This window comes from Hesperophylax consimilis, chromosome 20 (assembly GCF_061612785.1).
Source record: "Hesperophylax consimilis isolate HC1 chromosome 20, BYU_Hcon_1.0, whole genome shotgun sequence".
In the NCBI taxonomy this organism is placed as follows: domain Eukaryota; kingdom Metazoa; phylum Arthropoda; class Insecta; order Trichoptera; family Limnephilidae; genus Hesperophylax; species Hesperophylax consimilis.
In genome coordinates this window covers 25,378,015-25,393,552 of record NC_142855.1, presented here as the reverse complement: position 1 = coordinate 25,393,552, position 15,538 = coordinate 25,378,015, and the positions used below count along the sequence as shown (strand labels likewise).

Below are 15,538 nucleotides of genomic sequence, written 5' to 3'. Positions count from 1 at the left end.
GAGGATCTCAAAAATAAATTCAGACACAAAATTACACAATGGATTTAAGAACAAAAAAGACAATATTACCAAAATTTTATAAAATAAAATAATAAAAACTATACTTAACACACAAAACTTTGGCTGTTTCCGGCAAAGATAAAAAAAAATCTGGTAAAAACTAAAATAACTGCCACCAAAGAGGACAACGTTAACAAACATATAATGTTCTGTCGCCATGGCAATCCAAAATGGACTTGTATTTTTATTTTTTTATTTAAGAAACAAACATTCCCGGGTTACGAATAACCTGAGAACATTGGAAAATCTCCAACTACCACCACAGTAAGCGGATAAAGTTGCTTGTGTTGTGATGGAAGACTTAGCCAGCCGAGGAATTGAACACACTACGCCTGGGCGGGACCCAAGCGCGATGTCAACTCAGCCACCGACCGGTCTAATACAAATTATTTAACATAATCAATGAAACTCACTGGCTGTCTGAGTACTTTCCGCATATCGCAAACATTCCTTCTTTACATCTGGGAGGTCGAAATCCATATAAGTGTACGGCATTTCACCTCCGCCTTCTTCCTGGGGCCCTGGTTCCGTTTTGATGGGAACAGTTTCTGGATTTACTAGATCCATGGCACCGCTGTTGCAGAGTTTGGTAATTGGTAAACGCACAAACAAATATATATATACCTGAAACAAACATAGTTGTAACGTAATCCTATGAGCACACGAAAGCATTTAAACTATCGATTAGATCAACAGATATGAAGTGTCAACTTCAAGGTCAAGATAGTCACAATATGTATCCCTTATTTCAAATATCAGTTTCATATAAGATATCATTGTTTTAACAGAATATTCCAAGCAAACAAAATTAAATAATATTAAATACAATATTTTGTTTGCTTGTAATATTCTGTCCAAACAATGATATTTATATGAAACTGATATTTAAAATAAGGGATACATATTGTGACTATCTTGACCGTGAAGTTGACACTTCATATCTGTTGATCTAATCGATAATTTAAATTCTTTCGTAACACTTTTTTAAAATGGGTTGAGGTCTAACTGATAGTTAAACCATTCCTCAAACAAAATGCCAATAGAGTACCTAATTCAGATGCACCGATGGGCGGAAGTTAAAATTGCTCGCTTTAGATACAGTACAGTTGTGCATTTAAGCATCCCGCAGCCAAAGTTAAAGAACAGTTTTCCATTTGGAATAACGGCCGCTATCAAAATGATAATATCGATTAATATAAGCATCAGTTCTTACCAGTAACTATCACAAGCATATCATGATAAATTTGACTGCGTGGGTAAAACAGTTAAAGCGATATTAAGTAGAAGAATTACAAAGTAGAAACGAGTTGAAACGGCTGGCAATGAAAAAATCAAAAGGCGTTATGTCAAATATATAGAAAGTAGTTTAGTTTTACATAGACAATAATAATGTCGTAGACCATGGATGAAAATAATTACCCACGGGTTCATTAATTATTCCTCTTCGGCGGCTAATAAATGCATTCATTTTGCAATTAGGTAAAGGTGGTTGGAAACTTACCATTTTATAATGGTAAAGAACCAATTCACTTTCACGGGCATGGCGATGGGCCTATCGCATTCAATCTGCCAACATTTATATTTTCCTTTACGTGAACGGTAGTTAAAAATGAAATTGCAACACTGAGTTTTCATCTAAAACACTAAATTATTAATTATTTTTATAAGCAATAATTATTAGCCTGAAACACACATCCACATTGAAAAATCTCCCGATGAAAGACACATGACGCCAACGGGACGTAATAAAATGTAATATAATTGTAATAATTATTGCTTATAAAAATAATTGTTACTATCTGTGCTATGTATAAAAAATCTTGTCTTAAACATTAGTTTACCAAAAAAAAAATAATAATTACTAAATTATTACTATAATTCTGTAATTTCTATGGTAAAGCCGTTCGCCAGCTAGTTGTCACTTATTTGTTGGTTGTGTGATTTTGCGTTTACTAGTTTCGTCTTTTTTGTAAAACTTCGTCGAAAACATTTACACCTCTCGAGGAATCCATCAATCTCGTTATAAAATTAAAGTAAAACAGAGTTCACGGGTCCTTGCAAAAAAGCATGAATGCATAAAGATTGACAACTCGACCTTCTATAGGATTGGTTTGGTCTAGATTTTAACCTTAGATCTGGCAAATTTTAAGACAATCGGGCATCGGTGACGTCACACCACACCATCGAAAAAAAATAGAAGAAATTTTTAAAAAAGGCGCTACTATAGACAATATAATTCTGCTTCGGAACCTACCGAATTCAATTAATTAGCCTAAAACATAAGTAAATTGTCTCCCAAGACCACAAAGTCCCATCTGACAAAGCGCTGTCCTAAGAAAGAAAATAAGCCTTAAAGAATTCTTCTTTACAGCTTGTTATAACTATACTTAGGGCAGTTCTAACATTCAAACTGCGCATGTAAAAAGAAAGGAGGAAAACCTTAAAAAGAAGTAACGTGGTTACAAAAATAAAAAACATTTATTTTAAAAAAAATTTAAAAGTTGAGGGATAGTTTTAATCTAGACTTATTAATTAATTGTCCTTTTTCTTAATTCTAATTTATTGTCTATTCAATATTTTTCAAAAGTTAGTTCGCGTTACAAAGTAAATATACAAAACTGTTCAGGCACTTCCCTCTTCTATGATTCTGGAACCTGCCGATCTCCGAGTTCACATTTATCAGTAATAAAAACACGCGCCAACTTGGGCTTATTCCGAAAGGCGGAATCAATATATTGTTGAGAGTCGGGCTGTCACTCGCAGTTCAGCCTAGGCCAAAGCTCCGAAGGGCGGAGTCGGCAGGCAGCGATTTATGAGAGGGCATATTTTTGAATGGTTTCGATATCCAGTCATTTTCAAGGATTTACTCGTGATATCACTGATATGTACATCAAACTTAAATTTTGAATCAAGTTTGATTCCTAGATCTCTAATAGTGGTGACTGCTTATTGTTAAATATTTTCATAATACATATTTTCAACACGACTTTCAAATATTTTCAATATAGCCCAGCCTGTCGCCGGCTCAAAATTTACCCATTTCAGATTTCCAACTTTATGAGGGGTCTAGAGCTAAATCTGATTCTATTGTTAGTATGGTCGCTTCATTCCCGTGCTGGCAAATTTCCTGGGTGAATTCTGCGGACTAATAAGTATATTCGTAGGTTAGCTGTGTAATTTTTATGACGGTTGCCGGCCAATCTATACAACTAAATTTGAAGTCCAATAATACTAACTGCCGCTTCCCTCTGCGTGCAAAATAATAGATAACATAATCGTGCGCATGTGTTCAAATTTGGTCGTTCTGTGAATTCTAGTCACGTAGATACCAAGGAGTATATCATGCTCATATTCTCAGGACTGTGTTTTATCAGAAGCTGAAAAACAAACTCGTAATTAGGTACATGTACAATAATTTTATTTTTTTAAATATAAACATGAAATACAATAATATAAGCACAAAACACATTTAGAAGGTGAACAAAGAAGTACTGTATCAATATATAACTAGCCGTTGGAAATAATAGTTTATTTCAACATCCAACGCTATCACCTCAACTTCGATGATGGGTCTGATTTGACCCAGTGTTTTTTAAATAAAAGATTTTGCCGCAAATATCTCGTTTAGGCTAATTTCCTTTTGTCTATTCTTTCATCAAATATTTACCCACATTTTGATACATTATTCGCAGGCAGTTCTCCATGGGAGTATAGTCGTGGATAGTCAGGTAATTGTGTTCTTGTATATCCATAAATCTAAAACGCCCACGAAACACTCTTTTCAAGTGATTTTAAGATCTGTGCCGTGATTAATGCTAGTTATCGTTGCAAAGGAACTAACAGAATACTATACCTGTCAGTTTAAATGCTTATAGCACTTAATATACGAACATTTTCACGATCGCGGCCACAGTTGTCGACTCGCTAACTTTTTACCTAAAGTATAATGCCATTTTATCTTTTCTTCATCAAGAAAATATAATCAACAGTGACAGAAAATATATCAGTAACTAAGATATCAAAATCTCGAAAACAAGACAACTACGAGAAGTTACGCTAACATCACAAGGGTAAAATACACGACACCTAAGATTTCAGTATTCCTCGTTATAATAAAAACTAAAAATGATACTGAAGACACAAAAGAAACAATCATGGAGAATGTCAAAATATCTTGTAGTTATCTTGGTGTACAAATAAAAGTCTCGTTCAACTTTGATACAGCGTTAATTGGTTAATTAAAAATCGATTTTACAGTCGCAATATTTACGCGTTTAATATTCACAATACTATAGAATGCGGGCGATATCTAGGTCAAGGTTCCCTAGCGCTGTAGTACTTGGCTGACGGTTTGGAGACTGAATACTGACTGCTCGCTGCGTCGGGTTTATTTATACGGTACAGCCGGCGGTGACAGTAGGTAGGTGGAATTACAAATAAATCGGAGCCACTCGCTCAGTCTGGGCCTTTCGGGAACTTTCGGTCGGCGTTGCAATTACGCATAGGCGATCGGCTAGAACCTTCTAGCGAGTTGGCGTAATGTGCCAGACCGACTTGCAATCGTATTTTCGTAGGTAGGTCGCTTTGTTTACGATTTTAGCTGTCAGTAAGTAACTCGCAAGTAGGTACTCGTAGAAAGGTAGGTTGTGTTTTTTACGTTTTGGTTCTCGGTATTAATTTGCAAGTACCTAGGAGTAAGTAGGTCGAGCTGTTTATTATTAATGATTTAGTCTTCTCTTGACGCCAACTAGGAATCGGAGTAAGTAGTATCAGGAAGACACCCAAAAAGAATAAATATTTTTTTTTATAAAAAGCAGATGATATGGCCAACATCAAAAATGAAATTGCAAAATCAAAACTTGAAGGAATACAAATTGAAAACAATGATAAAAAAGACCGTGCATGATCTTTAAAGGAATCAACGAAAAATTCACACATGAAGAATTTATGTCGGACCTAATTCTGATAAATGAAGACATAAAAATAATGTACGAAAAGGACCCAAATAAAATAAAATATAAAGGAACTACACCAAAAAAAAATTTCTACAAAAAAATATCATCCCCGAAACCAGTGGAGATTTGAGAAATCTACTAACTGAGAAAAAAAAGTAAACCTTGGTTTTTACCAAATCAAAGGAGAAGATTGTAAGATTCTAATGCAGTGTTACCAGTGCCAAAAATATGGGTACACAGCAATGCGTTGCCTTCAACTTCCAAACACAAAAATGCATTAATTACACAGAAGTCAATTTAAAATGTAAAATCACGAAACTAACAGACCACAAATCAAATAGCGAAAATGCAAACACAGAATGAAGATGGCCTTTGCTCAAGAAAAAAATGATAACAATTAAAAATGACCGATTTTATAGTAAAACAAATTGACGAAAAATACAAAATAAACAAAGAAAAATGTCAAAATATTACAGAAAATAAGTGGTGCATTATAACCCATTTTCATATTTCGTATGAACATTCATAGCATCGCCAAAACCTCAATGAACTTTGAATAAATATTAATGTTCTGCATTCATCACCACCTGAATAATGTTAACGGAAACGCACTGTAATAATTATCAATACATTCATGCGCTTTCCAACTACAAAGGCATCGCAACAACACCACGGATTAAAAAGATAGTGATTTAATTATATTTCTTCATGATGTGTGTGAAATTTCTGAAATGGAAGAAATTTAAATACAATATGTAGACTGTCTAAAAATAGATATGAGATTAAGAAATAAATTATACAGAATTATCACAGTGTACAGAACACACAAATCAAACATAATTAACTTTATAAACGAACTATGTGAATATCTAAGCAAATTACCGCGAAAACTTACTTTAGTGTGTAGTGATTTAAATATAAATATTTTTTACAAAACATAACTCAAAAGAAAAAATAATTTCATTAACATGATGACGCACCTCAATTTTAAATCTTATGTAAAAAGAAACACTCGAGAAATTACAAACCAAACGCCATCATGCATAGATCATATCTGGTGTAATAAACATTTAAATGAAATAAAAAATATTAAATCTACCGTTTGGGAAAACCAATATAATTGATAACTACGCATGTCTTATATTACATGATACAATAAGAAAACTAAACACGAAACCCAAATTAAATCTTTCATATTCCCAAGTAGACTATCAATTATTAGAAAAATCATTCAAAACAGAAAAATAGGAAGAAATTTAAAAAAATAAATGCGCCAACCAAAGTACCTGAAGGTAGGCCAATCTCACGGGTGTGTTTTTCTAGCGCATAGTGTCTACATATTATAGGTTTGTATCTGCGCAATGTTTGCATGAATGTCCGGTTAAATCTCTGACGCGGCAAACAGTCCAGTTTACAAATACTTTCTACTGTTCAGTTATTAATTTAAGCATGGTAGCGGGCATTTCATAAATACGATGTTTCCTGAGCGAGCACCAGCAAAGTAACTTAATTTACAGCACGTAATGGTTGTAACACCCGAGTGTTGAGACCCTTAATTTACAGCACGTAATGGTTGTAACACCCGAGTGTTGAGACCCTTAAAAATTCTTTGTCAGTCAGGTCCCGCGGTATTCTAAAAAAATTTACTATCGGAAATCGCTTGGTCGATAGTCGGTCCTGAATTGTGCTCGATTTGTCGAAGCTGGATGCATTTAATAGTTTTTGCTGGTCGCTTGCAATTGCCGTGTTTATTGAGATACATTTATTTATTATTTTTTATTCCCGTGACCCGAACACCTAGCTCAAATGACCGAATTATGTCTTGGATAATCTTTTGATACGGTTACACTTTTTGGTGGCGTCTGCATCTGTTGGAAATATGCATATGGCAGGTATCTGTGCTCCGACAGCTGAGATACGAATCTAAAAACTTCCGATACGTTTAAGAGACCTTCGACTGCTTCTCTGACAAAACATCATGTATAGCTGTCAGACGTGTTTGAAATTCACTAAACACTCTACTCCTGAGGCGCAAGGATATTGTATTTCTTACTAACGTCAATAATCATTTAAAAATACGCTTTCATTTTAAAAGAGTCATCATCAGTAATTTATAACTTTTTGGATTGTTATTGATATCCTTTAATGTTAATCTTTCGGGGATAAATTTGCGCTAAATTGTGAGTTATTTTATTACATCTAATATATAAATAAAATTTTGAAAATAATGTTGCTTTATTGATTTAAAAAAAATGAATTACTAACATTAATAATTGAAAATTGTGACTAATACTGATGCATTCGCTATTATTTAAAATATGTAAACATAAAAAAAGAAATAATTTATTGTGCATTCAAAAAGATATTATAGGATGAATATTTGTCTCAAGCTGTTTTTATATTTTAGTTAATAATTAACCAATTTACAGAGAATAATCATTTATGCTAACTAAAATAATTCGTAAAATTAGTTTTCACCTCCTTTGATTTTTTAAAAATGTTTTTCTTTTATAGAAGTAAGTACTTGTGTTTAAAAGGGTGGTGATAATCAACATTTTGTAATCAATAATGATTTAAGGAAATATGATTATTATAAAAATACTTGTAAATAAACAAATAAAAATTAATATTTACTAAGAAAATGAGAACTAATAATGAAGTTAGTAAAATGACATCGTACACAATGCTACAACTGGGCCACTCGGTATACTTCTATTTTAAAAATGTTTATACAATCGAATTAAAATATGTACATTTAAAAGTTATAACATTAATACATAAATATATGTTTATACAATCGAGTTGAAATATGTACATTTAAAAGTTATAACATTAATATATTCTTAATAGCTGGCTATCATAGGAGTTTAAAATAAAGGAAGGTAGGTACGAGGAAAAATGTTATACATTGATTAAAAATTAGAGTTTTTTTGTATAATTTCGAACACCGAGGGAGTATTATTATTGTCACAATAAAATGTGCAAAAACTCAAGTGGCTCGAAGGTACAAAGGGTTCCAAATATCACATTAAAAATTTCAATAATCATTCGCCCATTGTGCATTACTTTCAGAAGATGTTTTTAAAAAACAATTATTATTAAAAAATTTAAGCGAGAATTATGAGTAACTTTCAATTTTCGGTACCATCGGTTACAGTGCATCCGCTGTCGTTAACAAGACTTTGATGATGAATGTATATTTGTTTGTGAGATCATTTACATCGTTCAATATCCCCGTCTTCACTCCGAGAGACAATTAATTGCTTGCGATGTAGTAAAGAATTTTTTTTTTCTAAACCAGGTTATTAAATCAGAATAGCTTGCAATAGATAAAAAGTATATGTTTTGCGAAATATAGGTCATTTAGTTCAATTTAAATTAAACGCGGCCAGTTGGCCAGCATTATCGTTCTTCAACACATCCATCGTTTCGTTCTCGTTGGCCGCATAGACATTTTTTTCTTTTTAAGATACACTTTGAACGTTCGCAGATGCACGAGCTGTGTGAGTCAGAACTGCTTCCAAACTATATAAAATTAAAAAGAGCTTTTTAAGCTTAACTTCAGTAACGATTATAAATTTTTCGTGTGTACCATAACCTTGCATTTCATAGAGAAGTTGATGAAAAGCAATGTTGTTGAATATTTAAATAAAAAATGTTATCCATCAACTTTTAACTGTGATTCAGCGCGTGGCTCGTCAGAAAAGATAATTATTAGTTTCACTCGTAACGTGACAAAGGTTTTCTTTCACTATGAGTGAGCTGTGTCTTATCAGTTTGCACTTCGGAGAAAATGAGTAGTTGCAATCGGAATATGAAAAAGGTTTTTCTCGACTGTGAGTCAGCAAGTGGCTTATCAGAGAGCCCCTTTGATAGCATGAATAGTTGCACTCGGCACATGAAAAATGTTTTCCTCCACGGTGAGTGAGCATGTGGTTCTTCAGATTGCCCTTTAGAGAAAATGAATAGTTGCACTTGAAATATGAAAAAGGTTTTTCTCCACTGTGAGTCAGCACATGCCTCGTTTGATAGCTTTTTCGAGAAGATGAGTAGTTGCAATTAGAACATGAAAAACAGGAAAGGTTTTTCTCCACTGTGAGTCAGCATGTGCCGGGTCAGATTGCCCCTTTGAGAATATGAATAATTGCACTCAGAACAGAGAAAAGGTTTTTCTCCATTGTGAGTCAGCATGTGTCTTGTCAGAAAACTTTATTGAGAACATAAATAGTTGCACTCAGATCATGAAAAAGGTTTTTCACCACTGTGAGTCAGCATGTGGTTGGTCAGTAATCTTATTCGAGAACTTGAATATTTGCATTCGAAACATGAAATAGTTTTTAAAAACTGTGAATCATCACGTGGCGTGTCAGAGAGACCTTTTGAGAACATGAATAGTTACACTCAGCACATGAAAAAGGTTTTTCTCCACTGTGAGTTCGCATGTGGCTCGTCAGATAGCTCCTTTGATAGCATGAATAATTGCACTCAGAACATGAAAAAGGTTTTTTTCCACTGTGAGTCAGCATGTGTTTTGTCATATAGCCCCTTTGAGAACATGAATAGTTACACTCAGCACATGAAAAAGGTTTTCCTCCACGATGAGTGAGCATGTGGCTCTTCAGATTGCCCTTTAGAGAAAATGAATAGTTGCACTTGAAATATGAAAAAGGTTTTTCTCCACTGTGAGTCAGCACATGCCTCGTTTGATAGCTTTTTCGAGAAGATGAGTAGTTGCAATTAGAACATGAAAAACAGGAAAGGTTTTTATCCACTGTGAGTCAGCATGTGCCGGGTCAGATTGCCCCTTTGAGAATATGAATAATTGCACTCAGAACAGAGAAAAGGTTTTTCTCCATTGTGAGTCAGCATGTGTCTTTGTCAGAAAACTTTATTGAGAACATAAATAGTTGCACTCAGATCATGAAAAAGGTTTTTCACCACTGTGAGTCAGCATGTGGTTGGTCAGTTATCTTATTCGAGAACTTGAATATTTGCATTCGAAACATGAAATAGTTTTTAAAAACTGTGAATCATCACGTGGCGTGTCAGAGAGACCTTTTGAGAACATGAATAGTTACACTCAGCACATGAAAAAGGTTTTTCTCCACTGTGAGTTCGCATGTGGCTCGTCAGATAGCTCCTTTGATAGCATGAATAATTGCACTCAGAACATGAAAAAGGTTTTTTTCCACTGTGAGTCAGCATGTGCCGGGTCAGATTGCCCCTTTGAGAACATGAATAGTTACACTCAGCACATGAAAAAGGTTTTTCTCCACTGTGACTCAACATGTGCCTCGTTAGATGGCTATTTCGAGAAGATGAGTAGTTGCATTCAGAACATGAAAAAGGTTTTTCTCCACTGTGAGTCCGCATGTGGCTCGTCAGATAGCTCCTTTGATAGCATGAATAATTGCACTCAGAACATGAAAAAGGTTTTTCACCAATGTGAGTCAGCATGTGGCTCTTCAGATTGCCCTTTAGAGAAAATGAATAGTTGCACTCAGAACATGAAAAAGGTTTTTCTCCACTGTGACTCAACATGTGCCTCGTCAGATGGCTATTTCGAGAAGATGAGTAGTTGCATTCAGAACATGAAAAAGGTTTTTCTCCACTGTGAGTCCGCATGTGGCTCGTCAGATAGCTCCTTTGATAGGATGAATAATTGCACTCAGAACATGAAAAAGGTTTTTCACCACTGTGAGTCAGCATGTGGCTCTTCAGATGGCTCTTTAGAGAAAATGAATAGTTGCACTCAGAACATGAAAAAGGTTTTTCTCCACTGTGAGTCAGCATGTGTTTCGTAAGATTGCCCCTTTGACAACATGAATAGTTACACTCAGCACATGAAAAAGGTTTTTCTCCACTGTGACTCAACATGTGAATCGTTAGATCGCCTTTTCGGGAAGATGAGTAGTTGCACTTAGAACATGAAAAAGGTTTTTCTCCACTGTGAGTCAGCATGTGACTCGTCAGATTGCTCCTTCGAGAACATGAATAGTTACACTCAGCACATGAAAAAGGTTTTTCTCCACTGTGACTCAACATGTGCCTCGTTAGATGGCTATTTCGCGAAGATGAGTAGTTGCATTCAGAACATGAAAAAGGTTTTTCTCCACTGTGAGTCCGCATGTGGCTCGTCAGATAGCTCCTTTGATAGCATGAATAATTGCACTCAGAACATGAAAAAGGTTTTTCTCCACAGTGAGTCAGCATGTGGTACTTCAGTTGGCCACTTCCAGAACAAGAATAATTGCACTCAGAACATGAAAAAGGTTTTACTCCACTGTGAGTTTGCGTGTGACTCGTCACATTGCCTGTATGGGTGCTTAAGTGCCTTTTGAAAATCGACTTATGAGAGTTGGAATAGGTGCAATGAGGACAAAGTAATTGTTTTTCCATAGGCTGCGTCTTCAGATCTGTAGATAAAAATAAAGAAATACGATTATAAAGACTCAACACGACTAAATATCAACACTTAGCATAAGGAAGCACAGAAAATTAATAAAAATGTATAAAAAAATAAGAAGGCAGAAATTATAAACAAAAATAAATTATTTTTACCGGACTGGTCAATTCTTTCAAAGCGTTCTAAGCATTCCTTTTTTACATCCTGCAGGTCAATGTCAATTTCCAAACAAGAAAATCCCCCATCATTTTCTTCTCGGCGTCCGACTTTTGCCTTGACCGTTATAGTCTCCATATTAATGCAAGCTATAAAACAACATGTTCGTACATCGACAATTTAAACAAAAAAAAACATTTTTAAATAAAATATTTTCTATAAAAAAAAATCGTAGATTAACCCCGTAGTAGTGAATATTAGGAGAAAAGAGTTCAAGGTTAATTGAAGAAAATTAATAAGTATGACCAAGACGTCCGCTTCAGGAAGGAAAAGGTTTTTGTTCTTAAGCACCTTCAGTGTGGAGTCATTTTACGTCAACGAAATGATGTTTTCTTCCATCAATATGTATTTTAAACGTATGAGTAAAAAGTGAACAACTTGATGAATCAAGCACTTATTGTGAGCATTAGAGGCTTCTGTGATTGTGGGGTATGGCTCTCGACTAGTAATCTGGAGGTCCCGGGATAAAATTCCAGCGGACGCAAGCAAATTTTATTTGATTGCTTCATAACATCTTACAATTTATTCTCGTAGCGCGTTCCAGCGTGGAAGATACTCTCGGTATCGCCTTGGTGTAATATAAACAATTCACAATTTAAACATTGATTGAGATGACGCCATCTGAATAGCCAGGACTTCACACCTATCACCTCCCCATTTTCATCCCCTCCTTTCTACCAGCCTTACAACATACACCAATTAAACCAAGAGGTTCAGAGCAGTTAGGACTCATTTGGGGAATTCACAAAAACTAAATAAAAATTACTAACTTTGACTAATGTTGTAGTTTGGCTGTTCTGGTAAAGATATATATCTAGATAAAAATTAAAATTACTACGGCAACAGAGGACCGCGTGAACAAGCATATTATGTTCTGTCGCCATGGTAATCCAAAATGGACTCGGAATAATAATATATAACTTATTTTACGCATGTAATGCAACTAACTGGCTGTCTGAGTACTCTCCGCACATTCCTTCTTTACATCTAGGAGGTCGAAATCCATAAACGTGTTCGGCATTACACATCCGCCTCCTTCCTGGGGCCCTGGTTCCGTCTTGACGGAAACAGTTTCTTGGTTTTCTAGATCCATGGCACTGCTGTGGTAGGGTTTGGTAATTGGTACAAGCCCAAACAAATATATATGTACCTGAAACAGAACATAGTTGTAACGGAACCCTCTTTTGAATGAGCTTAATATTTTTTGATTGAAACATTCTGTCAAAACAATGATATCTTATGCGATACTCATATTTGGAAATAGGTATATACATATTGTGACTATCTTGACCTTGAAATTGTCATTTGAAATCTGTTGAAAGATTTGTCATTAATCGTCTGATAAGTTAATACAACTATAACCATAAGTAAAGTTTAGCGGGTAAACCCTTTGTTAAGTCCGCTAATCCGCTTTTAATAAAATATTTTATACTAAAAATTAAAATATTTTCCAAACACTTTATTTAATAAAGTAGTAGTATAAGCAGACGTCTAATTGACAGTTTGAACGTTACGCAAACAAAACGCCAATATATTTCCTAACTTAGTGTACCGATAAGGGCCACTACCGAAATGATTAGAGTAATTATTAAAAGCATTAGAACTCACTTATTAATATCACAAGTATGGAAAGATAAATTGAAAATCGTGGGTTAAACAAGGGATAAAATGTAGAATTAGAGAGTAAAAACCGGGTGATACGACTGGCGATGACAAAAGGATGAGTCAACAAATTAGGTTAGTTTTACAAAGACAATAATGAAGTCATAGACAAGTATTATGACATCAGCAGAATCACACTTAGCCCGCGCCACGCAACGTAACGCGGCGCAACGTTCTTGTCGGTGTTTACACTGGCCCATAAATAAACCAATCACTAGATTGATAACTCCGAGCTTTTGTAGGGGGAAATTTTGTCATTACAGCCCATAAATATACCACTCTCTAGATCGATATCTTCGGGCTTTTTGTATGTAACGGAATTATACAGTACTTAACCACAGATATACAAGCAGCATACAAGCAGTACCTACCGTGCGGAGCAGAGCAGTAGACAAGGTAGAGGAAACTCAAGGCCATTTAAAAAAAGATGCGACCATAGACAACATAATTGCTCTCGGCCTACTTTATTCATTCACTAGCCCAAAAAAACTATTATAAAAATAAAAATGTCCTTGAAGCAGAAAAATTTCGAAATGTTTTCCAAGGGCAAGGTTCATCTGACTAAGAAAATAAACTTTTACAGTGCATTTCCTTTAGATGAAACTTGTTAATCTGAGAAGAAGAAACCCAAAATGACAAGAAATTTGCAAAAACACTGAAGAAAATTTCCAAAACATGATTGTCCGACAGTACGACGAAGAATTCCGACATTTTTCAGCCTCATGAACTCATGGTTACATATGTTTAAAAATCTTTAATTTCACCAAAACAATAAGATAATACAGGATAACACTAATCAATAACATGAATAAGTTTATCGATATAATAAATAACATTTATACGTTGTGGAGGAAGACATATGCCAAGTATGAAGCATTGTTCAAAAAACCGAACGAATAACCTAAAACTGTCAATTCACTTTAAACTTGAACTTACGTAGGTAGGTTGAATATATGTTTGTAACTTGCTAACACTATACTGGCTTATATTGTATTTTTATCACGAACAACTTTAACACGCAATATTTTCGACGGAAATGATAGTATTTCGGCAGCAAATGACAACCCGCGTGTATAAATAAACCACATTCATTTTGTTTGAATGATTTGAAACTGTCAAACGGCAAAATTCCGTCATCTCTTTCTGTTACACGAGTCATTATGGTAGAGAGCGAGAGATCAAACCAATCCTTCTTTTCTCACCAATGAGATCTGAGCTTTTAGCCATATTATTCGTTTTTTATAAGAATTTTTAGGTGGGCGTGGCGGTTTCAAATGAGTTTCAAGGCCAAAGCTTAGGTAAATGCCCCTGTTACAGCCTTTGATTTCATAGACAAGGTAGCCGAAACAATAAAAAAAGGCGCGGCAATAGACAATATGATCTTTCCTAGGTAGACACCTAGGAAAGATCATATTGTGCCATTCATCTGCAAAAATAAATGTTAGAAATGTTTACAAATTCTCTCAGGACGACAAGGTTCCAACTCACAAAGTGCGGTCCTCCAAAAATGAGCTATAAGGTATCTTTCACATTTTCTCAGGACGGCGCTTTGTAAGTTGAAAATCTGTCGTCCCGAGGCTGTCGTATAAATAGCTTCAAATTACAGTGGGTTGCCATATTAAAAGGGACAGTTCCAATATTTCCTGATTTTTATATTTACGTTGTCTCTATTTCTAAATAACTTAGATATAATGGCCATTCTTTCGTTATTTTTGTTGCTGGTATCACCACTGATACTTTTAAGAAGTGGCAACACTCGCAAAGTGCCACATCCCTCGAAAATTTAAGGTTTTTTCCATGTGGCCAGCATTTTTGTGAAAAAACGTTATTGATGTTCTGGTAAATACATATACATAATAATTATATTTAAGAGTTTTAACAGTTTAGCTGTACAAAAATTTAATTAATTATTAATTATCTATTAATTTTGTAATTTTTTTTTCATATCTTATTTCAGTGAATAGTTTTTCCATATTGAGTCCAATGTTCTGTTTTTTCAGTTGGCTAGGTCTTCAGACACGTCCCCAAGAAAATGTGCGGAAGTGAAGACACTATTGTTAAACACTCAACATTCCTAAAGGGAAAAAGCAACCATTACAGGTATTTTAAAGTCTGTGGTTAACAGAATAAATTAGAAAATCAATCAAAACCTGCCCCTTGAATTGAATTACAATGGGAAATGTGGCAGAAAACGAATCACTACACTTCGTACTGACCGCAAAATCAAAGACGTCTGTCT

General features: G+C 34.7%; 1 protein-coding gene across 1 annotated transcript in view; it reads right to left on the bottom strand.

Annotated features, from left to right (window-relative positions):
- The window catches only part of LOC149414423 (salivary endonuclease-like), a 34,679-nt gene extending 34,052 nt beyond the window's left edge, over window positions 1-627 (bottom strand). The window contains exon 1 of the mRNA XM_089644170.1: window positions 474-627. Within this exon, the coding sequence (XP_089500296.1) occupies window positions 474-627 (154 nt within the window). The remainder of the gene's footprint in view (window positions 1-473) is intronic.
- Between the last annotated feature and the right edge of the window lie 14,911 nt (window positions 628-15,538).